The 27,721-nt window shown below is 41.4% G+C and overlaps 2 protein-coding genes across 2 annotated transcripts; one reads left to right on the top strand and one right to left on the bottom strand.

Annotated features, from left to right (window-relative positions):
• Nucleotides 1-67: 67 nt before the first annotated feature.
• Nucleotides 68-12,629, bottom strand: samd10a (sterile alpha motif domain containing 10a). The gene is made up of 5 exons (XM_072367433.1): nt 12,303-12,629; nt 10,579-10,760; nt 1,834-1,999; nt 1,607-1,747; nt 68-375 (listed from the first exon to the last, which is right to left on the bottom strand). The coding sequence occupies exons 1-5, from the start codon at nt 12,313-12,315 to the stop codon at nt 353-355; spliced, it is 525 nt and encodes a 174-aa protein (XP_072223534.1). The 5' UTR covers nt 12,316-12,629; the 3' UTR covers nt 68-352.
• An 8,425-nt stretch (nt 12,630-21,054) lies between these two features.
• Nucleotides 21,055-25,025, top strand: emilin3a (elastin microfibril interfacer 3a). Its single transcript, XM_072367762.1, has 4 exons — nt 21,055-21,531; nt 21,650-21,769; nt 21,876-22,408; nt 22,609-25,025. Exons 1-4 carry the CDS (start codon nt 21,383-21,385, stop codon nt 24,549-24,551), a joined length of 2,745 nt encoding a protein of 914 aa, XP_072223863.1. The 5' UTR covers nt 21,055-21,382; the 3' UTR covers nt 24,552-25,025.
• The last annotated feature ends 2,696 nt before the right edge of the window (nt 25,026-27,721 follow it).

Raw genomic sequence — 27,721 nt, 5'->3', positions numbered from 1 at the left:
ACACTGACCACAGATAAATGAATGAATAATTTAAGGGGGAAAAAAGTAGCGCTGCTTAATATCTTTATTCTTATGACATAAAAAAATTCAAATACAAAGCAAGAGGACAATAACAGAAATAATTAAGCTCAGAACAGAACAACGACTGGACCAATCAGATTGTCATGATGCCTTCTCATCACAGTCACTCCTACAGACGTCTGTTGATCACTTAGGCGCAGAACGAAATCTGCCAATGTCCAGTTAATAACATTAACTGTTGCTGGCTGGATGTTTTCATTCCACAGATGTGTTTCACAATGGAGTTTTTAAATCATTTATCCTTCAATTCCACTGCGTACACTTTTTCCAGCTATGAGATCTTTCCAAAAGAACCTGTAAAAGAAAAGAGATTAATACTGACTTTTAATACTGACCTTTTAAAGCAAAGACTTCACAGTTTATGCTATACATGTATTACATTTCATGTGGATAGTTCCAGGAGAAGATAACTCTTTGCATTGTCATAACAATTTGAAATATCTAAGATAATATATTCAAAAACAGCACCCTGAATGCACTGAACTGCATTAAACCTTGTTAAAGAATCACATCCAGCACCTCCATCCCCTTTAATCCACTGAAGAAGCCTGAAGTGAAAGTACCAGTTCTAATTGGAAACCATAAAAAAATTATCTAAAAAAAACTAACTCTGCCAGAAATTGACATCTAAAAGGTCAAAAGCCATTTTCACACATGCTCTGAAGTCTGTGGCATTTGCTCCAACTTTCTTGCTGCAATTTTACTCTAAGCCCCCGGAAAAAATCTGTAGAAGATCAGCAGGTGAAACAAAGTGTGAGCATAGCTGCATTCTGGAGCGTTTATTGGGCAAGAGGATGTGCAAATACTTCATTTGACTTTCTGCTGATCTGTGTGTTGCTCTCCACACGCTCCTTGGTAATGTGGATACGTTCAGATAAATGCGATATTGATCACAACAAAACAAAAATCCTTTAGTAAAAAAAGGCTTTAGTTTTCCATCAAAGTCAAGAGCGGGTTTTACACATCAACACTGGAGATTTTCTGGGCAACGTGTAGACAGTCTGATCCAGACTTTTAATCAAAGGTTCGGTTCACATGTGGGCTTCACAGTGGGGGATTGTGTGGTGGAGATGCGTTCCCACTTCTGAAAACAACAAGCAGGGGGTGCAGCGGAGCATCTGTCCACAACACACACGACATGAAGAGAAAAGTACACTGTTGAATTTATTTTATCTTAACAACACATAGAGAATAGCACACTGTTTGAGTTTTTATATCAATATCATGTGTACTTGAAAGTATGCACAAGCGCCTGGAAAGCAACATTCAGGTCAGCAGAAGCAGAAGCAGAAAATATTTGCAGCTCACACTCAGTAAATGTTTCAGAGGATTAACTGCTACATTCACACATATCACTGATGTTTCAGAGATGTTACTTGGGAACTGGCTGGAATATCTCCACATGGATTCCCAAGCAAATTCTGCTAACATTTGCATTCTCACACGATGCCACAGCTCCTCAACATCTCCCAGCTGCAGTGCATGTGTGAAAATAGCTGAGATCTGATGAACAGCACTCGTTCACCTCTGCTGAGGAGCTGCAGGTTGCGTCCCTCCTCCTGCACCTGGAGCTGCAGCACCTGTTGCAGAAGCTCCTGTCGAAGCGTCTCTTGCACTAAGCCCATCCTCTCCAGCTTCTCCCCATTCAGTCGCAATAACGCACGACCTGTAACATGAAAGCGCAGGGCTCAAAAATCACTTTCACTCTCAAGCCTCTAATCCACTTTCAGGACACTGAAGATGCACAATGACCTGTGATGGCATGCTGGGAGAACGCCTCCACGTAAGACAGATAGTTGTGAGGACAGTGTTTCTTCAGCCATTTACAAACATCTTGCTGTGACCAGAGCACAACGGGGCGTATCAGGCTGGGCTGTGTTGGGCTCGTGTGATATATCCCATAACTGTCGCTGCGATACTGCAGATAAACACACAAGCACAAAGGAAAACAGAGATGTGAATATGCACGAAAGGAAGAATTTAGCATTTTTGACATGCTCTCTCATTTTTTTCGTCAAGCGCAGACATGATTTTGTAATGAATATCAAGTTAGAGCCAACAGATATCTTAGCCTGACATGAAGGCTGAATTTGTGGGAAACTGCTATCCAAGCCCAGCTCAGTCCAAAGGTAAATAAAGTAAATGACTGTTTGTGGATTTGTTGGGGCTGTGTGCATGACTTCTCCTGGTTGAGCTAAGTTTAGTCATGGGGTGAGATGCAAAAAACTGTGTCATGACTTTGACAGATAGGTTCATATGCATTTTTTATTCAATAGATTTAACAAAGCTGTGGATAAGTATAGTTCTCTTTTACAAATCCCACAATCATCATGGATAGTAATTGTAAGAGATTTCACTCCCATCTTTAGCTATGAATGGGAGAGAAAAGAAAAAAAAACTATCACTTGCATATAAATAAATATAGTCCTTGTTTTCACCATAAACAAATAAACATAAAGAAAGCAACAGCAAAGAAGAAATGTGATTTTACTGAATGCAAAACTGAGACACTCGCTGAAGTAGAGAGAATTAAGTCGGATTAATTTGGTTATCTTGGGTAGTGACATCATAAACAAAACAAACAGGATGGAACAAGCTCTGCGTTCAGAGCAAAGGGACCCAAAAGGGTAAAAAGAAAAAGTGAAATGTACAGATTAAGTGAGTCAGCCAACACATGGCAGCCTCAGGACAACATGGTTTTGTGCATCTGGACCCTCACATTGGTTAGTTACAAACAAGACTTCCAAGTTTATTTGACCAATTTTGTTTTAGAAAGACTGAGCTGTATATTTTTGTGCAACCAATACTAATGTTATTAAGTCAGCCAGACACTAATGAAATAGCACAACAATGATAACATTAAAATACCCCCTTATCCTACGCGTGATTATTTAGATAACCTGAGTCAGGACACATTTTTGACAGAACCATAAGAAAATGATACTAACAAATTCTATAGGAAAATGTAATCAAATTCATCTGTTAACTGAATTATTTGACTAATGCTTAATGAAAAATAAAGTTTTTGTTTCAGAATGGCCGGATCAAAGTCCTGATCTTAATCAAATTGAAATCTTTTAGAAAGTCCTGAAGTGAAAAGTTCACATGAAGAAAGCCTCCAACATTCAAAACAGCTGAAGCTTTTCTGTATAGATAAATGGGCTAAAACTCCCCCGAACATATTAAACCCTTCCTTTAATGTTTATGCTGTTTTCTTCTTTTATGTCTGGCAATACCTGTGTAGAAATTACATAAATGTTATACAAATGTTATAGATTAAAAGATGATCTCTAAAGCAATATGGTCAAATCCACAGACAGCAGCTTTTCTTCAGTGTTCATTATGTACAATCTCTGCATGAACTGCAGAAGCATCTGCCAGGCGGATCATACACTGAGCAGTTTGTTTCCAACACTACAGGCGCACATACTGTTTATAAGCATTGTACGCATGAAGAAGTGATTAAATGAATCCTATACGGCAGCTACAGCAGGTTCCAAACTCATTTAAACACACATGGATGATTATGGCCATATGTGCAAAGAGATCAAACAAAGTGGATGCGAGTCTCCAAGTTGTGTGGAAGATCAGCGAACATGCAGCAGCTGCTGAAACAGCAATAGCACAAAAAGAGCAACATGCAGGATAGTGTGATCTCAAGATCCAACTGTTTAATCTTAAAGATGCACAGGATGTAAAACTGTGGAGGAGTAATCCAAACTGCGCCTTTGATGAGTCAATCAGTTTTAAAAATTTAGTAGGTTCAGCACATCCCCAACTCTAGACTTTCTCTGATGCAACATAAAAAAGGCTGGTTTTGAGTTTAAAAGTCAGTTAAGAGTCAGCAGAGAAAGATGTCTGCTGTAAGCCTGCTTTACATGTTAGACTATAGTGACGACGCTCCACTACATGTTGCCTTTTAATCCATACAGAGAATTCTTAAAATCTTAAAATCCAACTAAATTTTAAAATTTTCTTTATGTTGTCATATACATTTCTGTAAACAACTATATATAACAAAGCTTTGTGTGTTATAAGCTTTAGTTAGTCTTACGTACAAGCGTACCTCAAACAACCCTTTCCTTTAGGGAAGCAACATTTGTCAGTTTGCAAGTGAACTTAGTGTCGTCGTTATCATAAACTGTAGAAACCGTCTCTTCCCTGCTGCACTCTGTCGCAGACAGAAAAAGAGGACGGACCTTAAATAATTCCAAACGCGGCAGAAACTGTCACACAGAGATGAAACAAGTGCATTTTAATCTAACTGATTAGGCTGCTCAGTCTTAGGTTCTTTTATTTGACAGTTAAAAGCTTTCCATTTTATTCACTTATTCTTTTGCCCTGGGAGAGGTTCTCGTTGGTCTGAAAGCCCACCAGCACACAAGCTAGCAGAAGAGAACTCCTCTCTTCCCTTTGACATGCATGTGAAGCTGATGGAAAGAGCAACCCAGACTACTCTGAGGTCTGCGTTTCTCTGCTGATTATTGTTTGAGCGCTTATAATTAGCACTTATGTGTCTTCTATGACGGCAAGCACTCATCAATTTCAAGAGAATGCTGCAGCAACTGTTGTTGTAACACAACTTGCAGTTAATAGGGATTTAGGAAGTAATTAAAGACAAATAAAATGTGCAAATGCAGTCTCTAAATCTGATTTTATCTGTTTTTATTTGCAACTTTCACCACGGTGAACAGATCTCATTTATGAGGTAAACACAATAGCTTTTTCTTTTCAGTAATCCACTAAAGCCCGATGGCTTATGTAAACTTCTGCTTAAAAGAACGCATCCTCACACAAAATAGTGATATTTTTCAGCAGTAAACACATTACTGCATCAGTCATTTACACATCATTGTTTGATGTGAACATTTTTCTCAGTTCATAGAGACTTAAATCAATCAGACGGGGTACACATTTCAGTGCAATCCCCTAAATCCCTAGTGGTATAATTTCTACTTTGGATGCACGTTTGGTTTTCATTGTTGATCATTTAGGGCTTTAAGTGATTAAGAGAGAGAAGTCGCAGAGGGAAGATGCACAGAGGAAGAGCAAAGAGTACAAAATGTAAAGGAAAAGCTCATCCGTTGAAGTCAGAAATACACCCTGCAGTGCAAACAACCAACACAGCTTAAGTTTGTTTCTTGAGACAAAAATAAACTAAGCACTACATTATGTGTATCGAAGAGGACGGGAGCAAGCAAACAAAGCATTTCATATAACTCCGTTATCAGCCCAGCCCAGTTCAATGTTTGCAGCTTTAGCTTCAGTTCCTAGCAGCCTTTTGAAGAGCCTTTCATAGGGAGAAGACAAAGGCACAGGCTCTCTGACTTGTAACCGAGGGCTTTAAATGAGGCCAGTTTACAGCATAAATGGACTGCCTCGGTTGACAACACTGACTGTGTGAGCAGACAATGCAGCATCAGATAACAAGAAACTTTCATTTGAACTGGAACAGAATGGTTAATGGACACGGATAAAACAACGCTGCCCACAAAAAGATGAAAATGAAGAAGGCTGTTTATTAGCCTACAACAACAATGACGACGGACTGGATACTATCGGGCATTGAGTCTCTAAATAAATTAATTTTCTTTCTGCTCTCAGTAAACACACACTATGGTGCAGCAGCAGCAGCATAGTGTGAGTACTGGAAGATCTGCGCTATTTAAAGCCAAGCTAAAAGGCTGTTAAAGCCCACTAGCCCGCTGAGGAGGGAGCAACTTTCATTCTCTGTTAACAAAGTGTCCATTTGCAATAAAGGATGACTACAGGCTGCATTTGCCAAACTGTCATCAGACTTTTCTGTACTGATATCAAAAAGAAGAGCTGCTGAACAGTGGGAGCTGTGTAATCATTCATGTTGACACATTTTTCTTCTTTTTAGCAGCTGGTGGTTGAAATAAAAATGGGAGACGGTCAAACTAATCTTTGCCTAAAAAACAGGAGGCAGTCGTATGCACATTTTAAAAACATGCGAAGGGCAACAAAAAGAAAAGGAAATACTAACATGTACTCAAAGCCACAGAGATTATTAATTGATCAGCTGAGATCCAACTTCAGTCTTCATCACGACAAATGTTTGTAGAAGACCATCATGTCCTATTGGACTAACAAGCTCCTGGCGGGGTCATAGGTCATTTAAAATGGATAAGCAGTTTACAATTAATTGTTAAAACTTTGAAACTATCCTGATCAACAACACATGAACATAACATAAATCATATACAATAGAGCATAAATACAAAGTTGGATTAAAACTAAATCCATGATAAATCTGAACATAGAGGGAAATCCCGTGGGACAGTCAACCAACGCTGGTCATCATAAGATAAATGAGGAAGGACATCCCCGATATATCTCAACACATAGTTATGATAATGTCTGAATAAAGGAGAGCACATTATGGTATAAATCAAAGAACATGTTTGATCTCAGACTCTTGAGTTTGAAGTGTAAAAACTCTCCTTGAGACTCCCTGAAGTGCAAATCCCCTGAGTTATGCTGAACTTGAATTTGGATGCAGCTTCTTCGCTCTGGTGTACAAGTTTGAAATGCTTTTTGAATTTTGCCAAGATATACCGGAGCACATGGGCATTGAATGAGAGAAATACCATTTCTTGTGGAACGGGTGATAGGAACTCTTTTTGGGTATATGTGGCACATACACACATGGACATAATTGTTGGTAACACGTTTTGTAAAAAACAAACTTAAGAAACAGGCCTGGACAAATATGACGGTACCCTTAACGTAATATTTTGTTGCACAACCTTTTGAGGCAATCACACGATTTCTGTAACTGTCACTGAGACTTCTGCACCTGTCAACAGGTATTTTGGCCCACTCCTCATGGACAAACTGCTCCAGTTGTCTCAGGTTTGAAGGGTGCCTTCCCCAGACGGCATGTTTCAGCTCCTTCCACAGATGTTCAATAGGCTTTAGATCAGGGCTCATAGAAGACCACATCAGAATAATCCAATATTTTGCTCTTAGTCATACTTGAATGTTTTTAGCTGTATGTTTTGGGTCAATATCCTGTTGGAAGACCCATGACCTGCAACTGAGACCAAGCTGACACTAGGCAGCACATTTCTCTCCAGAATGCCTTGACGGTCTTGAGATTTCATTGTAGGCTGCACAGATTGAAGACACCCTGTGCCAGATGCAGCAAAGCAGCCCCAGAACATAACCAAGCCTCCTCCATGTTTCACAGTAGGGACAGTGTTCTTTTCTTGGTATGCTTCATTTTTGTATCTGTGAACATAGAGCTGATGTGCCTTGCCAAAAAGCTCATTTTGTCTCACCTGTCCAAAGGAATTCTCCCAGAAGCTTTGCAGCAATATGCATTGACAGTGGTGTCCTACTTGGTCGTCTCCCATGAAGTTCACTTTGGCTCAAACAACGACGGATGTTGCGATCTGACACTGATGTACCTTAGAGTTCACCTCTAATTTCTTTGGAGGTTGTTCTGGGCTCTTTGGTTACCATTTATATTATCCATCTCTTCATTTTGTCATCAATTTTCCTCCTGGGGCCACGTCCAGGGAGGTTGGCTACAGCGCCGTAGACCATAAACTTCTGAATAATATGTGCAGCTGCAGTCACAGGAACATCAAGCTACTTGGAGATGGTCTTATAGCCTTTACCCTTAATAAGCCTGTCTCTAATTTTCTTTCTAATCTCCTGAGACAGCTCTCTCCTGTGGTCCATGTTCTGTGTGGTCGACACCATATCACCAAACAGCACGGTGACTACTTGTCACCCTTTAAATAGGCAGACTGACTGATTACAAGTTTGAAGACACCTGTGATGCTAATTATAGGACACACCTTAGTTTAACATGTCCCTGTGGTCAAATTATTTTTAATCTTTTCTAGGTGTACCATCATTATTGTCCAGGCCGGTTTCTTAAGTTTTTTTTTTTTTTTTTAAATGATTCTGTTGAACCTCAATTCAAAAGTAAAGTTTGATTTTCATTGGTTAATTTTCAGTCATTTTTTTATTTGTTATTACTTTTGTCAGTTTCAAGTTATTTCAGTGACCATTTTGGGTCTTTCTTTCATTGACAGAGGGGTACCAACCATTTTGTCCACATGTGTACGTATAAGCAAAATTGCACTGAGCCACATTGATCGTCTCCAGGAGAGGAGTTTTTGACAGCTCTAAAGTCAGATTTCACAAACAGGTCTCGTTTTTTTTAGTTTTAACCGCAACAGTCATGACAACAAACTGAAAGCTGAAACGAGGTTTTAATTAAAGAAAGATTATTTATGGCTTTCATAGATCTCAGTGTTTTTTGTAAGGAGCTGTAGAAACACTCAACAGGTTCTAGTTCAGGGCTCATTCAACTTTAGAACTTCTAAGGACCCATTTGTTTTCCCACAGCCAGAGTGCCACGACAGAGCCGCTTCATTATGTCACCTAAACTATCTCTTCCAACATAACGGTTGCATCTTCCTAGAGTGTATTCTGAATTTCTATAAAAGGACCAAACAACAGAGAGTCAATTTATCTGCACAGATCAAAGTGTTTGTCTCTGCAAACTGATGTCTTCTTATCACATGTCTATTTAAGAAAAATGGAACATTATTTGACATTTGCAAATGCACTTTTTAATGCCAACTGGCATTTCCAAATAATGACCAGTATTTATGATCACTGCTGCCAAACTATTTTGAGTGCCATTTATAGATGAAGGGTGGTCTTAACACCTAAGGATGTTATTTGCAAATACTCAATAGAACTTCAGTGGAAAATAGTACTTGTGGATAATAGTATGTGGCACAGCAAGCAACACTCGCAGATTCAAACCAATGTTTTTGTAACAAAAAACAACAGGAAAATAAGAGGATTAAAAACACAACCAGCAAACCGAGGACTCTTGCCCTCAGACTGACAACTGAATGTGCTCATCTCAACACAGTCCGACAACCGTGGCGACAGGGTCGGCGAGAGACACAATCTGTTGGACATATCCCATTGCTTAAGAGCTACTATCACCATAGATCTCTGCAGCCTGATTCTGGACATGTTTTAGGTTTATTGAGGAACATTTTTAGGAGGTACTCTCTTCAGATGGATTGCAGTGCAAGAGCACAACTAATAGCGAGCACCGGAACAACACAGGTGGAAAAAGGGCTACTGTATGCTAGGAAACTGTGGATTCCTGACTGGAGCAGAACAGGCCCTGCACGTGCTACAAAGAGATACTTTTCACTCATGTCTGACATTAGCTTGACATCGCCAGCTGAGGGTGGTTGTATAAACAGCATGTGTATGCGTGCATCTTTTCCTACATAGATACTGGTAGTGATGCCGAATAAATGTACAATGAAAATGTTCCTTACACACACTTTAAGCCATGCAAATAGTGAAGTGGAAATTAATTTAGTTCATATATTTACCGAGTTTTAAACATCTGGTCTCTGTCGGGCCTAACTCTCTTTAAGATTAACCTTTGAGTCCCAGAAAAGTTGCCAGTGTTCGAATCACAGACAGTAAAAAGCAACAGCAAACACCATCAAGCATGCAGTTAGGGTGACTGTTGGGATAAAAGGAAAATACCAGGATTTTTCAATGACTGAACAGCTGCATGAACAGCATGTGGCAAAGTAAATGTGCTTGTATTTGCAAGTGAAATCTCACCAAAGGAAAAGTCTTTCTGAAATATTGCAGGAGTTTAGTTTCCACAAAAAAACATGAGTGAGAGCAAATGACAGCAGAGGCAGCTGCTCTGGAAAGACTGGAGTTAAATTATAGATTTGGAAAGTAAACCCCTGCTTTTTGAAAACAAACAATAGTATGTGTTTGTGCTTTTCTAAAGTGGCAACAAAATGTCTATCAACAGTTTGTGAAGCTTTTACAAGCTAACTATGGGGGACTGGATTTGTGTAAACAATTTTGTGTATACGCTGGGCCCTGAAGGCATCACAGTTGTAATGTACATTATGACTGGAGTTCAAACGACCAGACAAACAGGCGAAGAAATCCTCCATCAGACAACATTCTCCTGAAGTAAAAGTTGTTCTTAGAGCAGAGACATCTTCTGCAGACTCTGTGGAGGTAATTCTATTCGCTAAAGTTCATGCCCATCAAAATGTTCTCCACTGTCCTAATCCTCTATCATTTTTAAGAAATTTCTGTATGCTCTGACTCAAATTAATGTGGACCACCATCAAGATTAAACGTCCCATACAAACAGTCAAAAATCACCTAAACATTTGGACAAGGTCCATGGAAATAAATGAATGCTTGCAGTTTGTTTGCACTGAAAGGGATAGCTCAACTCCGACTGGAACAAGACTTTAGACCTGCTCCAATCTGACTTCAAGCTGCACTGCAGTTTGCACTTTGTTTGACATCATCACACTTAATGAAGCAGAAAGGATCATATCCCTCACATCCTAAATCTGGAGAAAGAAAAAAACCAGAGGGAGTGATCTCGCCATGAGCCAGCTGTGCTGTTTGCAAGGCTGACGTCATTCAGGTGCTCAGTACCTGCAGGGGCTCCGTCCCCGGCTGCTGCAGAAGCTTTACTGTTCTGCCTCCTGCTGTTTTCTGTCCACGCCCGTCATGCCAGGTTAGGTTCCCACCAGTCCGTCGACTCAGCTGGTGCTTGAAGTCCTCAGGCAGAGCCCTGTACTCCACAGCTGGTCTGCAGAAGCTGAAACTGGATGCAGCTGAAAAGGCAAAAGGCAGCAGGTTTAACAATCAGACAGATAGACATGCTGTGAGAGAGAAAAAACATCTGCTCAACAAAAATCTCTTTGAATCTGCTTGACGTGAAAACAAAAGCCTTAGTTGAGGTAGTCTGGACATCTGTCATCCAGGGTTGATGTCATTATGAAATACCTGCCCTGTTAACACTTAGCAGGGCCAAGAAGCCCGTGCTAAGGTAACACAATTACCAAGTGAAAAGCTTGTAGGTAAATGTCAGAGCAGTGAGACAAGCCAATTTCTCATCATTATGAGGAGGCCCGCAGGCAGACATCCAAGCCCTCTCAACAGCAGGTGGCTTCACAACATCCAGTAATTAAAGAGTGTGGAACTACAGTAAACACGCTGTTACTGGCACGGATTCTGGCAGAAAGCCACGGGTCATTACGGATTCATGAAACAGGCTGGAAAGATTTCCACACTGCGTTCGAAAAACATGAACGCATGTAGCTGTGTTTGTTAATGTGCATTTTCAATATCTTAAGTTGACTAAGAGAATTTGAAAAGAGGACAGAAGGAGAGACCCATCAGAGGGAATTAGTTTTTGAGATGAAAGAATGTCTTCATGTTTCCAACTTTGTGCCTCTCCTCTCTGTCATTCAACATCTCCCACTGGGAAGCTGAACCAGTCATTAAGGCATACCAGCATCATCGGGTTATCGCGAATAAAACTCTGTATGCCATTTTCTCCTCGGCACACATAAACTCTCCTTAGCGCCTCTCAGCGAGGCTGATGCTGTAAACACTAACGTGCCCCTTTCATTCTTGTAAAATACATCATTAAAGCCATTTCTAAGAGCCTTTCACTCTTGTGATTCCCTCTTGTTTTTCCTTCAATGAGAGGAAATGGTTCTCATTAACTGAATGCCAGCGTTAGAAAAGGAAAACACTTCCACGAAGCCAAGCCCAGGTAAACAGATTTAAGAGTGGCGCCTGACTGTGACACTGTGCGTTAAATGTGGTAATTAGGTCGAATATATGCACTGAATCAAAGCGCTTCTTTAGTGAAGTTTTAAGTACGTTGACTTTGAAAAGTCCTCTTTAAAAGTACTTTCCAAAGAAGCTGTTAGAGAAGCTGTTACCCACAAAAGTGACCACAGCACATTGACGCCATGACACTGCTGGTGGTTTCAGCACCATGTCACTGTCCATCAGCGGACGCTGTGCATCCTCTTTGTTTACCTCCCTAAACCCATAATCTTGACTTCAAAGTTGCTGGGTATTTTTTCTTCTTCTTCAAAAATAGAAAAAAACATGTCCTAGTTTCTAACTGCTCTTGGACTGTTATTACCTCACACTGTCTGAACATCAACACTCTGAAAATAGCAACGTTTCGTTACTAGGTGCAACCATTTACGTACCTGATTAACTAGTTTTGCGAGTTCGCTATTGCGCGAGAATAACCAACCCGCGCGCGCTTGAATTTCAAACGAAATGTAGACGATTACAAACGAATGCATCTATAAACTAATTAATTACGATCAATGAAATATGAAGCTTCCTACCGTCCACAGCCATGCCGATTCTAGAAAAAGTCTCCCATCGTCTCCGGTGAGCGACACTCAGTCTGCCTCCACCTCTCCTCCTCTCTGCTCGGTGTTCTCCGACCAAATAAAAAAAAGTTTCAGTGAAGTCCAGCGACGCTCCACATCCTCTCGCGTTCTCCTGTTGGAGACTGGGAAAAGGCTTTGAAAGCTGTTCGCGTCTCTTCGCTGACCGAGGTTGTGTACGAGCTAAAGTTGTTGGAGAGACAGGGAGTTATGTCCCTGAGAAGCTGCCCGACTGGTTCCGCCGGCTCGGTCGGGCGCGGGCCTATCTGTTTTTTTTTTGTTTGTTTGTTTTTGTTATTTGTGTCGTGAGAATCAGGATTTTTCTCAAGAGCACGCGTGAGCGCTGCGAGCTCAAAAGTGCAGCCCCGGGCCCTGTAATTAACGCAGCTAGTGGAGGCTCTGGGAAAACAGCAGGATCAAAAAGGCTTCTCATCACTGATTCTCTTTTTGCCTTTTCTTAAAGAAAGGGAGCTCTATACACACCCTCACTGATGAACCCTCTTTGTGAGCTTAGTGCAGAGGAGCTACAGGACAGATGTCACTGAGCACTTTGCTTGCACTCACCTGCCTTTTCTTGACCACATTTGGTCAGATGGCCTGTCTGTTTGGTGGGATTACTGGATTCTTTTTTTAAAAAAAGAAATGCCATCAATTATAAGTTTAGTCTTGAATTTGCTGCTGGGCACCACATTTTCTATTCTGCAGACACAATCTTTTTCATCAAAAGACAAGAAAATTTGTTTTTACCTCTCACAAAGCAGATCTCCAAGTCAACACGGTTCCACTTTTTCCTGTGAAGAGCCCTCAAGTGACAGCAAAACACCCAACTGTCCCACAGACTCCAACACAAAAAAGAGATGATTTTCACAGAAAACCAAAAGGAACTCTGTTTGCAACTCGCCTCAGTGTTCACACTCGTGTGCTTGAGGATGCCTTGATGTGCTAATGGCTGCAAAATCGTGCCACTGGGAGTTACCGCTGTTTCATGAAAAGCAGCAGTTCCGAGACAAAGTTACAGTGAATTTCGGTCAGAGTCGTACGGAATGGCCACCTTAACTGCCACTTGGAGCTCAGAGCTATTGGGCATTTGATAATCGACCTTCGTTCCATCTCTGCTCTATTTACACACACTTTGACAGATTCAGCTTGAACTTTTTAACAGTTGGCAAGCGACAAGGCATGGGTAATCCAATCAGAATAGCAATTCAAAACAAAAGGCAACATGAAAAATCCTACGTGACTGCAGCAGAACTGAGCATCAAATGTAGCTGCAGTAGTATAGTAAAACAGCTGCTTTGGCCCCTGTGACTAATATAGTTTTATATGACACCATATGGTTTTCTCCAACATCACAGAGACATTCATATATCATTAATCAGTGACTGTCAATTGACCATTGCATGAGTGAAGGCTGACCAAGTATGCATAGTTGTATGTTCTCTGTGGAGGCCGTGGGATGGTTTGGAGACCCGTCCACGCTGCACCCTCCCTCTCACCAAATGGCAGCAGGAACAAGCATCAGCATCCAACCCAGAGCAGGTAGATGGATGGACAGTATATGTATGAATGATATTTTTCTGAAATGCAGTGGAGTAGAAATATAGGTTTAGAATAAGACCACTCAAGTAAAGTACAACTGTCTCAAAACTACTTGAGTTCTTTGCACAAGACATGAACTGCATGGAGGAGGACGAGATGCAGCCTTACGTTGTAATGTTACATTAATATTTGATACATTTTACCACAGGAAGAGACAAAGTGGGGTAACACAAAGCAAATGTCAGATGTTCCACTTGAAGTGGTACAAAAGAGGCGCCCGAATATAGAATAGATACAGAAATATGATAACCTTAATGCTCATTAGGCTCAAAACATTAAACAGGGGTTTGCATGGTGTTGGAGAGGAGAAGAAGGGATGCACTGCCCTCTAGTGAAGTCTAGACTGATGTTCAAACAAACTGCTCATTCTCTGTGTGAAATGTTTAATTGGGAGAAAAATCTTATTCAGCTTATATGTAGAGACATAATGAATCAGTCTGAATCAGTGATAAAAATCTTTTTTAAAAATGTCCTTTAAGTGGTTTCTTTAGCCTTTAAAAAAAAAGTTCTGAACGGTCATGTTTGGAATAATAGTAGTTTTACGATGAGGGAAATAAGGGCCCACACAACTCTTCGGTGCCTTGAGGTTCATTTCCTCTACTTACAGAGCATCAACAACAGTAAGGCGTTTTGTGATAAATCATGTGTGTCCTGATGTGACTTTATCAGAATTCAAACGTTTTTAAGAAGGGATCTAAGGCAGAGCCCCCTGCTGCTTTTAATATTGCATCATGTGGAAAACGTGTACTTGAAATGATTGCACACAAGCTGATGACGTTTAAATGACCAGAGAACGTACGACTGTTAATGACTGCTGCCTTTTTTTTTATTTTTATAAACAATAAATCACAGAAACACGTCGCAAATAATCTCAGTTAGACCAGAAAGTGCTCTGAAGACTGTAAACACAACTGACTGGTTTGGGTTTAATTGGCGGGGCGTGTGCATGAGAAGCCTCTGCAGACACTTCTGAGGTAACTGACACTACGGCATTGGGCCCCTCTTAAACTTTAAGCGTGGCACGTTTGGCCTGGTTAGAGCGTGAAAAGATGAAAGAGGGGGCTGGAATTATTAGTTCCCACAAGAGAGAACATCAAAGAGCCTAAAATATTAATAGAATACATCTGAGGTTGACACGGAGCAACTACCTTTTGTTATAAAATTTGACTGAGTAATTCTTTTCCAGGGATTGGTTTTATGGTTATTTCCAGCAGATAAAGAAAACCTGACCTAGTTTATGTCACACTGTGGACATAAGGTACAGCTTGGCTACCTATAAACCGTTCATCTGTGAAATGTCATTAGAAAGACAAGAAAGAAACTAAGCTGCCTGGTAGTTCATGGGGGTTAGTTGACACAAGGGGGCAGTCTTAGTTTGAATGTGGTGACACTCCTCGGTGCTGGGTTGTTGGTTTTGAGGACTCTCATGTAATTTGTGGTGTTTTAAAAACAAAACTGCAGCCAAACACTTGTCAATTCCAAAATTCCTGAACGATGAAAGCACAATATATAGTTAGGTAAATACATTCCCTGTTAACAAGAAAGCCATATGTTATATAAACAAGTGAAAATAGTATGTCTTTTACGCTTTAATTTAAAAAAGAAGAAGAACCTAACAATTACACACCAGACAGATCATTCTGTGCAACTTGTTCTGGGGGGCTGTTTGTGTCCTGCTCTGTTGACAAGATGTGCCCACTTTCATTATTTAGTATGTTTGCTATTGATTCTATTTTTCTATTGGGAATGACATATTGATTTGTGAGATTTGCAAATCACTACATGTCGTTATTATTTTGCACTTTTTTACACCAACTCTTTTGGCATTGGGGGGAGTAGTTTTTGATTTGTGCACTGATTCCTATCAATCTAAACTGGGTTAATCTACTAATCATCTTAGCTCTAGTCAGTCTATAGTATAACGCAATGATACGCGTAGACTTAAGCATTTTAAACTTGAAGTATATGACGCTTCTCTGTTATTGCTGCAGTTTGAGTGACTAAATTAACATGGATGCTGCATGGTGGTGTGGTGATTAGCACCTTTGCTTCATAGCAAGAAGGTTCCGTGTTTCTCTCTGTGTATGGTTTGCATGTTCTCCCCTGTGCATGTGTGGGTTGTTTGTCTCTGTGATGGCCCTGTGACACACTGGAAAAGTGAAGGCTTCGGGAGCCAGTTTGGGTAAATGTTTTCCTACTGTGGACCATCCCTCTGGAAATGTGTGTGAGTGTGCACTAACTATCTCCAGATGTGTACACACTGCCATGTGTCTGGGAACAACAAACACAGTTAACCTCTTTGGCAACATGAAGTGTGCCATGCCCCCCCGGCAGGCCATGTGGCCACAAAATGAGGTTTGCTCGGGCCAACATTTGTAGAAATGACTGGCAAATTTAATGGTTCTGAAGGAACTTGTTTCTACAAGTGTAAAATGAAAAAGGGTTCACCCAAAAATATCCTGATCTAGATGTGGGGATACAGAACATTCTTTGAGGGGTCTAACAAAACAGGAAACAAGTGTCAGGTTTGTGATGTTTGCTTTTTTTACATTGCTGTGAACATACAAGAGGCCACTTTAAAACAAACAATGAAGCGAAGCAGATACAACTTTAAAGTCAGACCCTGACAGTTATGAATCCTCTACTGCTGCAACACAAAATGTTTGAAACTGCTTGGGATATAACTACATCATCCCTTTATGAAAATGCTAATCTGTCCACAACTCCATCGAGCACCAGCTGACACCAGCCTTTCCTGTTGCTGCTAATCAATAACCAGTTGTAATACTGGGGTAATTCCACCACAAATTTATCCAAATACTTGACATGGCTTTGAAACAAAAAAGAAAATCCCAGAAAAGTAGAGTAGTAGAAAAGTAGAAAGAGGTCAAGGTCATCATAATTATAATGGATTCACTTTCCATGCCTTCAACAAACCAAGAATGGCTAACTTAAGGAACTTGGTCTGTCAGAGGCCGCCAACGACCCCAGTAGTACTCTCTGGTTAACGGTACACAGCAGAAGCACAGGCTGGAAAACTGGGTTGGACTTTCTGGAGCGGTCCTTAACTGGTTCAGGTCCTATTTAGAAGGCCGGAGTTTTTTTGTTACAATTGGCAGTTATGAATCTGACCGAGTGGCCATGACTTGTGGAATCCCCCAGGGGTCAATTCTTGGACCTCTTCTGTTTAGCTTGTACATGATCCCTTTGGGTCAGATATTGCAGAACTTATCTTAACATCAATTATCACAGTTATGCAGATGATACACAACTTTATGTGTCTCTGTCACCAGATGACTGCAGCCAAGCAGATGTACTGTGTCAGTGTCTGGAGGAAATAAACACCTGGATGAGACAGAATTTTCTACAATTAAATAAAGACAAAACTGAGATCATTCTGTTTGGTAGCAAAGAGAAGAGGGTCAGCATTGGTAAAAAGACTTACAATCACTGACCAAGTTCGTAACCTTGGAGTGTTGATAGACTCAGATCTGACTTTCAGTAGCCACATCAAAGCTGTCACAAGGCAGCTTTTTACCAACTCAGAAACATCAACAAAATTAAAGTTTTTTTCTCCCAAAAAGACTAGGAGAAACTCATCCATGTATTCATCTCCAGTAGATTTGATTACTGTAATGGTCTTTTAACTGGACTTCCCAAAAGGAGCATGAAACATCTGCAGCTCATCCAGAACGCTGCTGCCAGAGTTTTAACCAGGACTAAGAGATCTGAACACATCACACCAGTTTTAAAATCTTTACACTGGCTTCCAGTCAGTCACATAGTAGATTTTAAAAGCCTACTGATGGTTTACAAATCCCAGAACGGTTTAGGCCCAAAATACATCTGATATGTTATGTGATATGTTCAGAGAATATAAACCCAGCAGAGCTCTTAGATCCAAGTACTCAGGTCAGCTGGTCCAGTCCAGAGTCCAGAATAAAAACGGAGAAGCAGCGTTTAGCTGTTATGCTGCAAACAAATGGAACAACTGCCAGTGGAGATTAAACTGTCACCAAATGTAGACATTTTTAAATCCAGGTTAAAAACATTTCTTTTCTCATGCATGAAATCTGCACAGTATATTTTAACTTATCAAGACTGTTGATTGTTTTTATAAATTTCAATTCATTTTAATTATTTTATTTGTTTCTTTTTATATTATTTTACATATTTCTAATGCTTCTTCCGTTCCCTGCTGCAGAGCTTTTATTTTATGTAAAGCACTTTGAATTGTTTTGTACATAAAATGTGCTACACAAATAAATTTGACTTTGACTTTGACTTTTAAACTGTTAGAAAGGCCACAAGCTGTCTGGAAGCTATTTAGCTTGGTTCTTCCAGAGCTGGCAGCTTCAGTGTTGAGCAAGTTTCAGGTCGTGCTCAGCTGAGAGTTAGCTCAGCTAGCTTCTGTGCTAGCATGGTGCTCCCAGAGCTAGCGTTTTCCACATTTAGCTCATATTCAACTAGGACCAAGCCAGCAAGTTCCCTGCTTGCCCCTTGCTCGGCCTTGCCTTTGTTGCGTTATCCGCCTAACCTGTGCTAACGTTTCCACACAGCCGATTCAAATCAGATACAAAGCAGAAGTCCTCAGCCATGGCACTGATGGCTAATATTGCTCCTGTGTGTTGTAATAGAAAATATATAAGGCTAAAAACTTGATTAAGCAGTCCAGCAATCCTGGTGAATACAAACATAAAGGCACTGATTAAAAGCCTGGAGAATTTTTTCTCTTTTCTAAAAAGTATTTAGACATTTTTGTAAACAACAACAACAAAAAACACATGTATATATCTTTTTTACTCTTTGGACCAAGTACAAACTTAACAGCTTGCTAGTATAGTTGGGAAAGAGCTACAAAAGACACATTCTATTCCAGAAACTTTTTGACTTAGTCTAATGACAAAGATAAAGACATTTACAAGTCAGCTCAGAATTTGGACCCTTGGTGTTAAAACCAAATAGATGCAAAGAAACAGAGATAAACAAAAATAGTTCCCCATCTGCTGCACAGACTCCTGTTTTTAACTTTTTAATGGGCTTGCCGGTTAACCGGGCCTCACCCTGTTCATAAAGTAGCTATGTTGAGAAGGCCTCAAACAGCTACAGTCTGACATAAGCATTATGACGGGCAGGTGAGTTGAAGCTACAACAGTTGAAACTGTGTGATGCCATTCAAGGAAAACCCAGGGTGGAGCCGCCACCATCCTGCAAAATAAAGCTGCACTTGTTTCACAGCACCAGAGCTGCGATCCGAGCCTGGACACTGTGTGTTCTGCAGCACGTTTCCCGTGACACAATGAGAGCCTGTTTGTATGTCAAGAGGGCAAAAGTGCTCATGGAGAATATGCAATAAAGACACACACTGTTGTGCATCTGAATTGATTTAGGTGTTTCTAGGTGGGAAAAGGTGTGATCTGGTACAAACAGCAGGCAGGAAATGATTCTGACTCTAAAACAAGTCAAACAAACCAGAAGCAGGGAGTAAGAGTCAGACAGACAATCCTTTTGAAGTATTTTGTCCATATAAATTCTGGTACTGTTACATACCACTGCACTAGTCTTGTGAATAAAAAAATATTTGTATTTTAAGGTATTTGTTTGCCATACTGTTTTCATTGTCTCAGCAGCTCTATTCTGCGCATTGGCTGCAATGTCACCGGGTCACCAAAAACATTGTTTCACAGAGAACACTTACATCCATAAATAAATGGCATAGATGTCATAATGCAGCCCTGCATTCCTTAATGAGATTGAACTTCAGGACATGACAAGTGAAAAGCAAGTCAAGCAGGGAATCCGTGTTTCATTTCTGGGCTTTGATTTCATTCAAACCTGTTCAGGTTGGCCACCAATGGTGGCGCTGTAGATTCCATGTTTTCTATTTCAAATTATTGGGAAAAGTCTACAGTCATTTGATTATGGTGACTACTATTCACTGAAAGTGGCTTCATCTAACAGGCCTTAAAGTAGAAAGAGACTCCAGTGTGGAACAATCAGGCTGCCTGACACGTTTCTATACTCAGGGTGGTGAAATAAAACTGTACAAAGGCCTGTGTTGTGAGTGAATGTGTGGGCTTGTGGAGCACAGCACTCAGGCATGGGTGTGCACTGCCACGGATTTTAACACAGGGTATTTGTTTTTGTTTGCTCCCTTTCCTGGAGGTTTGCTGTTAAGTTGGGGTTTAAAGTGTGTTGGTGCGCACGTGTGAAGTTAAAAAGATGTTTCACAGATTTCACTGCACAGTGTGCCAAGCCTACACAAACCCTCAACACTGTCATAACAGTTCAGTCAGTCTGGCAGGCAGAAGACATGTTTGACCAATTTAGATTCATTCAATATGATACTGCAGACTACTAAATGACAAAATATCTTCTACTTCAAGCTTCTCAAAGCTAAAAATGTTCTTCTTTGTTTGCTATACCGTGTCTCACATCATGAAAATATCTTAATAAAGATATGTGAAAAGATAGGCAAAATCTTTTTTTTTTTAGACAGTTTGGTGACATTAGAAGCTGAAGATATCCACAGAGGATGATGTGGATACTACACGGCATTACTAAAAAAAAAAAAATTTTTTTAAAAAGTAACTGTTCTCATCTATGGTAGCTCACGGAACAGAATGTGTGAGCCAAATTTAAAAAAGCAAGCATGCTGCTCATACACCTGACCCACTGAGACATGGCTGCCCAGGGCAAGTTTTCTACACACCCCAAAGAGTGTGAAGAAAACAAATATCTGCATGTCAAATACATCCCACATTACTTTTTTTGGAAACAAGGTTTGCTGTTTTTCCCTCAAGAGGTGCCATTTCCCCATTGATTTGACATGACATCACCAGGGGAAAACAGCTCATGTGGCTTCAGCTTTAGCCTTGATTGGTAGAAGCAGTCTTCAGATTAAATGTATAGTAATACATTTCTAGTAAGTTGAATAGCATAAGCACCATCGGTATAACTCTAAGTGATGATGAGGGTTCTCCTCTCTCCTGCAGTGTCACTCTGGTGTTACTTTGAGCAGACTGTGTAGGAGGAGACATGCAAATGGGGCCAGTGGGGCCCTATTACTTGTGTGAAGTCCTTCAAACTCACAGTGGACTGTTGTCACTCGAACAGAGTCCACCGCACCCAGAGCCAGCATCAAGCTCAACATCCGCAGGGTGACATTCTGCTCAAAAGCGCAGTCCAATGAATTTCTGCTGCAGAGACTACTCAGTTCTTTTCTGTTGCAACTTTTGAGGTCATTTAGTATGTTTTAAAAATATACTGTTTTGTCAATTAAAGACTTTATTCCAAACAAACGGAGTGGAATATTTAGGGAACTGCTTACGGTGGCCAAAGGAATACTTGTTTTTTCTTCTGTGATACTTCAACTGCCCCTCAGCACGGAAGACTCTTTTTGGCAATTTTTTTATTTAACAAGTGAATATCCAACGATGCATTCTGCAATGGCTGTATGTCTCTTTGTGTTCATCTCTTTGTTTTTGTCTGTTGAAACAAAGTTTTACAGACCATTCCAGTTCCATCAGTATAAACCTGGGCTCAGTCCACACCATGAACAAGGGAAACCCACCAGCAGACACAAGTAAGTGCTGTTCCTCTATTATGTCCTACACCACATTAAATGTCAATTTACATTGCATTTCTATCGGAAGCTGTAAATTTGATTTCTCATTTGTCATCTTTTATGTGTACTCTGAAAGGAATCACTGTGCCTACGTCATAGAAAAGACAGTGTCTTTCACTATGCAAGATGGGGCAGCTCCATATGTAAAAGCTGAGTACAACAAGTGTTCGTGGGGCCAAAAATGTCCAACTCTTTTGTGAGTAAACAGCTCGTCTTTATAAATTTTAAACCGCATCACTTCACAATACATAATGCTTGGGGCAAGCATTTATCAGCGACTAATAACTGGGTGTTTCCCTTAGGTATCGTCTGCTGTACAAGCCAATTTACAAGGTGGCACATAAAACAGTCACAGAGCTGGAGTGGCGTTGTTGTCCTGGGTATTCTGGTTATGAGTGCATGGAGGCGCATCCAGTTTACCAGCATCCAATGAGAATGATGCCACCATTCAAGGGTCCACCAATGAAAGGCCCACAGTTTAAGGGACCACAGCGCAAAGGACCCATGTTTAAAGGTCCAACATTCAAAGGCCCTCCTATTAATAGCGCTGTGAAAGCCAGCCCATGGAGTCAGCCAGAAAGGCCTCCTACTGGCAGCTTTAACTCCCTCCCAATGCCTCACTTTGGGTCTCCTAGATCTTCCTATCCAGACAGCTCTTTTGAGCCTTATCCATCTGAACTGGAGCCAGTATCAGAGCATCAGGAGCCACATCTCACAGACACCGACCAGGAACATGAACATGAACACGAGCACAGCCAAGGACCTGAAGAAATTATGGCAGAGGAAATCCTTGCTCCTCAATCTGGTGAAGACCACCATGAAGGGGACACCATAAGTGAGTGCCTTCCAAGAACCTGTATAATAAATGGATTCTTTATTTATCAAAACTGATAGTACTCCAAGTTTCTTCACAAACAGATAAAAAACTAGTTCACATTTTTACATTTAACCTGGATTCAAACTGTACCAACAAGAGTTTTACTTTGTGTACTTTGTCTGACTTTTAAAAGCCTTTCTTTCTCTTTTCGGGCCAAGCTCTCAACAGTGAGACAGAGGAACAAATATATCGCATTGAGGAGGATGTGCGTCGTCTAAGCCAGGGTCTGGAGACACTGAGGGGAACTGTGACTGGACTGGAGGATAGCCTAAGAGCCTCGCTAAGAGAGGATGCCAACAGGATGCTGTCAGCTCTGCTTTCTGCTGCCCCTGGTCCTAGTCCTGTTCCTGCTCCAGCTACAGTCTCTAACCCATCTACTGTAGGGTTTGTTGAAATTCCTGGGGGGCACCCTGACACAGAAGGTCTAGATGGCAGCCATGTGTTTCCAGGCCTCACACAACTGAATGGAAGGGTAGAGGAGCTCAGGGCAGAGCTGCAAGCCAAGACAGCAGAGCTACAGGAGCTCAAAGCAACAGTGATGGGACATGATGGAGTACTGAAGAAGATTTTGAATGGAGTGGGAGCAGCATCAGACTCCACTGGCGATCTTGTGGGAGCTATGGAGAATTTGATGGATGCCAAACTAAGTGCTGCCAGGACAGAAATTCTTGGTGGGCTGGAGAAGCGTGTAGAGACCGCAGAGGAACGGTGCAAGGAGAAAGCAGGAGAGGAGCGCCGTCTGTGCCAGAGGGAGCAGCATGAGCAGCAGCAGCAGATGACAAGCACTCTGGAAGACAGTACATCAAAACTGAGATCTGAGCTGGTCAACTTCCAGGCACAGGTCCATGGTTTAAAGGCCACAGAGAGCTGCTGTGGGAGAATGGGTGAACTAGCAGAAAGAGTAAAGCAGCTGGAAACATCGGTGGCAAGCCTCAACAAGTCGCAGGGGCACCTAAGGGTGGAGCTTGGTGGTCACAAGGACCACATAGAGGGAATGCTGGAGGGCCGTCTAGGATATGTAGAGGCCAAGCTCAACCTGACTGGACAGATTAAAAGTGATGAGTCTGAGAGGAGGAAGGGTGTCCTAGACAACGCTGTGACAGGACAGGGCTTGGAGGCCAGGATAGAGGGTAGGCTGCGAGCAATAGAGGGCCGTTTACTGACAGCTTTAGAGGAGCTGGGCAACGCCACCACCCCTGCATTGCTGGAGGGTCATGCTGTTCCAACTCTGGAGACAGAGCTGGAGTCCCTTCGAGGAAAACTTGAGCTGGATGTGGACAAGGTGCAAAAACACCTTGAGAGCCTTGAGATTCTCTGCTCCTCTTCTTGTTCCTCACCTCACAAATTTGCCACCCAGGGAGACTCTACTGGGCCAAGTGAAAACCAGCTCGTAGAGCAGAATATAAAGGAGGTACTGGACTTGCAGAGTAACCATTTGAACAGTCTCAATGTAACAGTGCAGAACATCTTAAATAAACTGACGCTCAGGGAGCAACAGCAACAAGCAGAAGAAAAGTCTCCGATTGAGGCAGAGCTAACAGTCCTCAAGTTCAGTGTTCACTCAGTGAACCACACCCTGAGAGGCCTCAAGGATTCTGTGGTTACTGTGGTCCACCAGGTGGATAAAGCCAACAGCTCCTGGCATGAGAGAGAGGTTCGTTTGGCTCAACAAATAAAAGGTGTGGTCCAGCTGGTTGGACATCAGGCTTCCATGCTTGGTGCAGGTGAACGCAGAATGGCCCGACTTAAAGGTGAGCTGCAAGAGATGAAGAGGCGCCTAGCTGACGAGGTCCGAGGGTGCCGGAGCACGGCTCTGGTGGTCAAAAAAGAGGTAACTGAGGTTGGAGGGCGTGTAGCCAGTGTGGAGGACCAGTGTAAGGGCCTGAATTACTTGGCAGAGGACCTGGAGAGAATCAGGGAGGAGCTGGAGAGACAATCGAGCGGCCTTCTCCTGCAGATCAATGGGACTCTCTCCAGCCATGCTCAGCAGCTGTTTGAGCTGAAAGGTGAACTAAAAAACTGCATCTCACGGCCAGAGCCAACTCAGAGTTTAGAGATGGAGGCAGATGTGAAACGAGGGGACACCTTCCCTTTGCATTAGTTAAGTTTAAATGGACAATCAATGTTTAAGGGGTAGGTATTTTGCAGGTGTAGTGGGGTTCCGCCACAACATGCAAAGGTTTTAAACCAGCACTGAAATGGGATTATTTTAGATAGCTTACATTATGCAATGAAAACAAAAAAGGCAGCTAATTGTGACTGCAATCATAGCAGAATATTAAAATTGAATCATGAAGGTGCTACCTGGAAACTACCCTTACTTAGCGCTGCAGAAATTGAGCGAGAGATTAATAACTGTGTGACTATACTGTTTCTGTGAAGCTTGTAAGAACAGTCATAAAATAATTTTTATACGTTTTTGATATTATTTTTTTCTCATGTCTAGACTAGAAGTATGCCGATATTTTGATTTTTTTTTTCATGGCTTCTGATTTTGAGCATTAGTCTCAAATTGTAATTCATCATCAAGTGTTTGAATTTCAAGCTATGTTCAGATCATTATTAGTAGTTTTTTTCAGTAACCTACTTTCTAATAAACAAGTGTCTCCAAAGTTCACGTATTTCTTTGTTGAAAAGAAGACAAGACAAAACAAATGAATGTATCATGAAGTGTCTTCTGGTGACAGAATCAGATTACACAACACCAGCAATGTGGGTCCAAAAGTTCCTAATTTCTCTGCAGTTCCAAAAACAGAAATGTTGACAAACCACAAGAGGGCAGTAGAGACGCGTTAACAGTTTGACATTCAGTGGACTGGGGAGGATTGAAACATGCAGAGTAGAAATGATAGCCTCCCGTCACAAAAATTAAGTCAACGGGGACAGTCATCAATTACCAGAAGAAAATTACAAAAGTATATCATTGCCAAGGTGATCGAGAAGGACAACCTTAGAACACTTAAGTGCAGCAGCCGAAATTTCATCGTCTCTCTCAAGGCTACAAATATTGCAGTTTTCTGAGCATGGCTCTTATTGGACATTACAATATGAAGGTGACCTTGCTAATAACCCTCTCCTGCTACTTCCTGTCCCCCCTATTGGACACAAACTATTAAGATGACAGCTATGTGGGAAATAAGCCAACTGCCGTCCGAAAATGCTTTAACCCGAGACATGGGGAGAATAGTAGCTGAGGACATGCCTGGACGGAAAGGAGGGCAGACAGAGGAGATAGACACCAAGGAGGAGCTGAGTGACGGAGCAATTTTGAGATGCAATTATACACCTTCCATGCTGATGCAGGTTCCAGAGGCAGATTCAGAAAAGATAGTGTGAGGAAAGGAGACATAGTCCGCTGCCTCCAGGGGAAACTGTTCACCCTGCTTTTCCAACAATTCAAGTATAAACATGTACATAAATGTACATAAATGTACGTAAATCAAAACCCATACTCTCTTTGAGTCCCACCTCATTTCCCAATTCCATTATATCTCTGTCATTGCTTGGGTTTTAGTCTCTGCATTCCTCCAATGTCTCCATTAGGTTCACCCTCACACAAGCCGAGACAGCAACTCATTAATCTTGTTTGTTTCCAACAAGACACTTCGACAGTAAGGGCAGACAGGGCTCTGGTGAAATGGTCTCCTCTGACTGGCTTTGCTGCTCACTCATGGATCTGAATCAGAGTTACGCTCCCTGCACAACACGGAGACTGTCACTGACCACAGCACGCACCCAAATCACAAAAGGCAAAGCTGGCACAAAGACAGAGGACAAAGGATATCTGAGGAAACAGAGAGCCACAGCGGTTGAACATTTGAATCATCCCATACGATGTCCTCTGCAGACGCTTAAGGTTAAAGTAGAGCTTTTGTCCTCATTACAGTGATAGCCAGAGAACAGGCAGAGTTGATTACAGTCGGCTCAAACACAAGAAAGCCCTGGAGAGGGTTACCTTAAATCAAGGACCCGGGGTGTCTCTCTAACAAATTTTCCAGGAAGCAGTAACATTTAAAACAATGCAGGAACTTGAACTGGTTGTGAAGCTGAAGTCATAAAATGCAAGGCTTGCAAAAATATTAGCATAATGAATGACTAAAATTAACAAAACCAGTGTATGGATGCATCTATGTCAGAGTGAAGAGCTTAAACTGAAGACTGGCTCAGTCTAGGAGGAAGTCGGATTACCAACAGAAGTAATTATTGCAGGAGAGAAGTGAACTGGCAGCTCTCAGGCAGACACAAGCCATCACTACTGTCATATGTGTGGAAAATATGAAAAGGGTATGAATAAGAGCTCTTTCAGTCAAGCTCAGCTTTAACTTAGCTCATTGTGTGTTTTGTCTCTCCGAACTGCTCTGAAACCAAAGGGGGAAGGTGTGGAGAGTCTGTAACCGTAACTGCACAAAACAAAACAATTACACTTGAGAAGAAAATTATATCCGAATTCCTGTTCAAGGAGTGCTGCAATACATTATACTGGTGTTGACAACAACTAGGATATCTCAAAGTACTGATACCCACACTTATCTGCACACAGATTACATTGTGAATAATCCAGTGTCAGTAGTGACCTGGTTGTAAGTGGTTGACTACTTTCTATTCTATTCCTATTCCACACAAAAAAAACTTTTTTTGTTGTGAATTACTGATGTCAAGCATTAGGCACTGTCTCTACATAAATGACACTGAAATTGAAATTTCAGGTCAAACTACTGGTGGATTTGAGATATCTGAGTTTCAACATTTTATTCAAGGTGATATGTTGTATCAACATGCTCATAAAGGGCTGAGTACAGACAACTTTCAAGGAGATGAGTAACGCACCCGCCCCTGCACTGCTGGAGGGCCATGCTGTTCCAACTCTGGAGAAGGAGCTGGAGTCTCTCCAAGGGAGATGAGCTGAATGTGGACAGAGAGCAAAAACACCTCAACAGCGAGGCAAGGGGACACTTTCACTTTGAATTAGCTAAATGGACAATCAATATTTAAGGGTAAGATATGAAATGGGAACTATATTCACTGCTCCAGTTAATATGATGACTCTTAAGACACAGCTCGTCAAAGGAGTTTATGTCTGTCTCATCTGCTCAGTTTAGCAAAGCTCTGAACAAAGCTAATGTTATACTAGCAAGATTGTAAGTCAATAGAGCTGTATGCAAATGGAAAAGAGTAAATATAACCGACGGGCATGTTTAAAATTAAGAACAGCCAACTATTTTGCCACATCATTACCCCCAGATCAATAGCAAGTTCTTCACAAACAAAGGT

This window comes from Leuresthes tenuis, unplaced genomic scaffold (assembly GCF_036924035.1).
Source record: "Leuresthes tenuis unplaced genomic scaffold, fLeuTen1.0.hap1 SCAF_16, whole genome shotgun sequence".
Taxonomy (NCBI): Eukaryota; Metazoa; Chordata; class Actinopteri; order Atheriniformes; family Atherinopsidae; genus Leuresthes; species Leuresthes tenuis.
The sequence above is the reverse complement of the archived record's forward strand: the minus strand, read 5'-3'. Positions and strand labels throughout refer to the sequence as shown.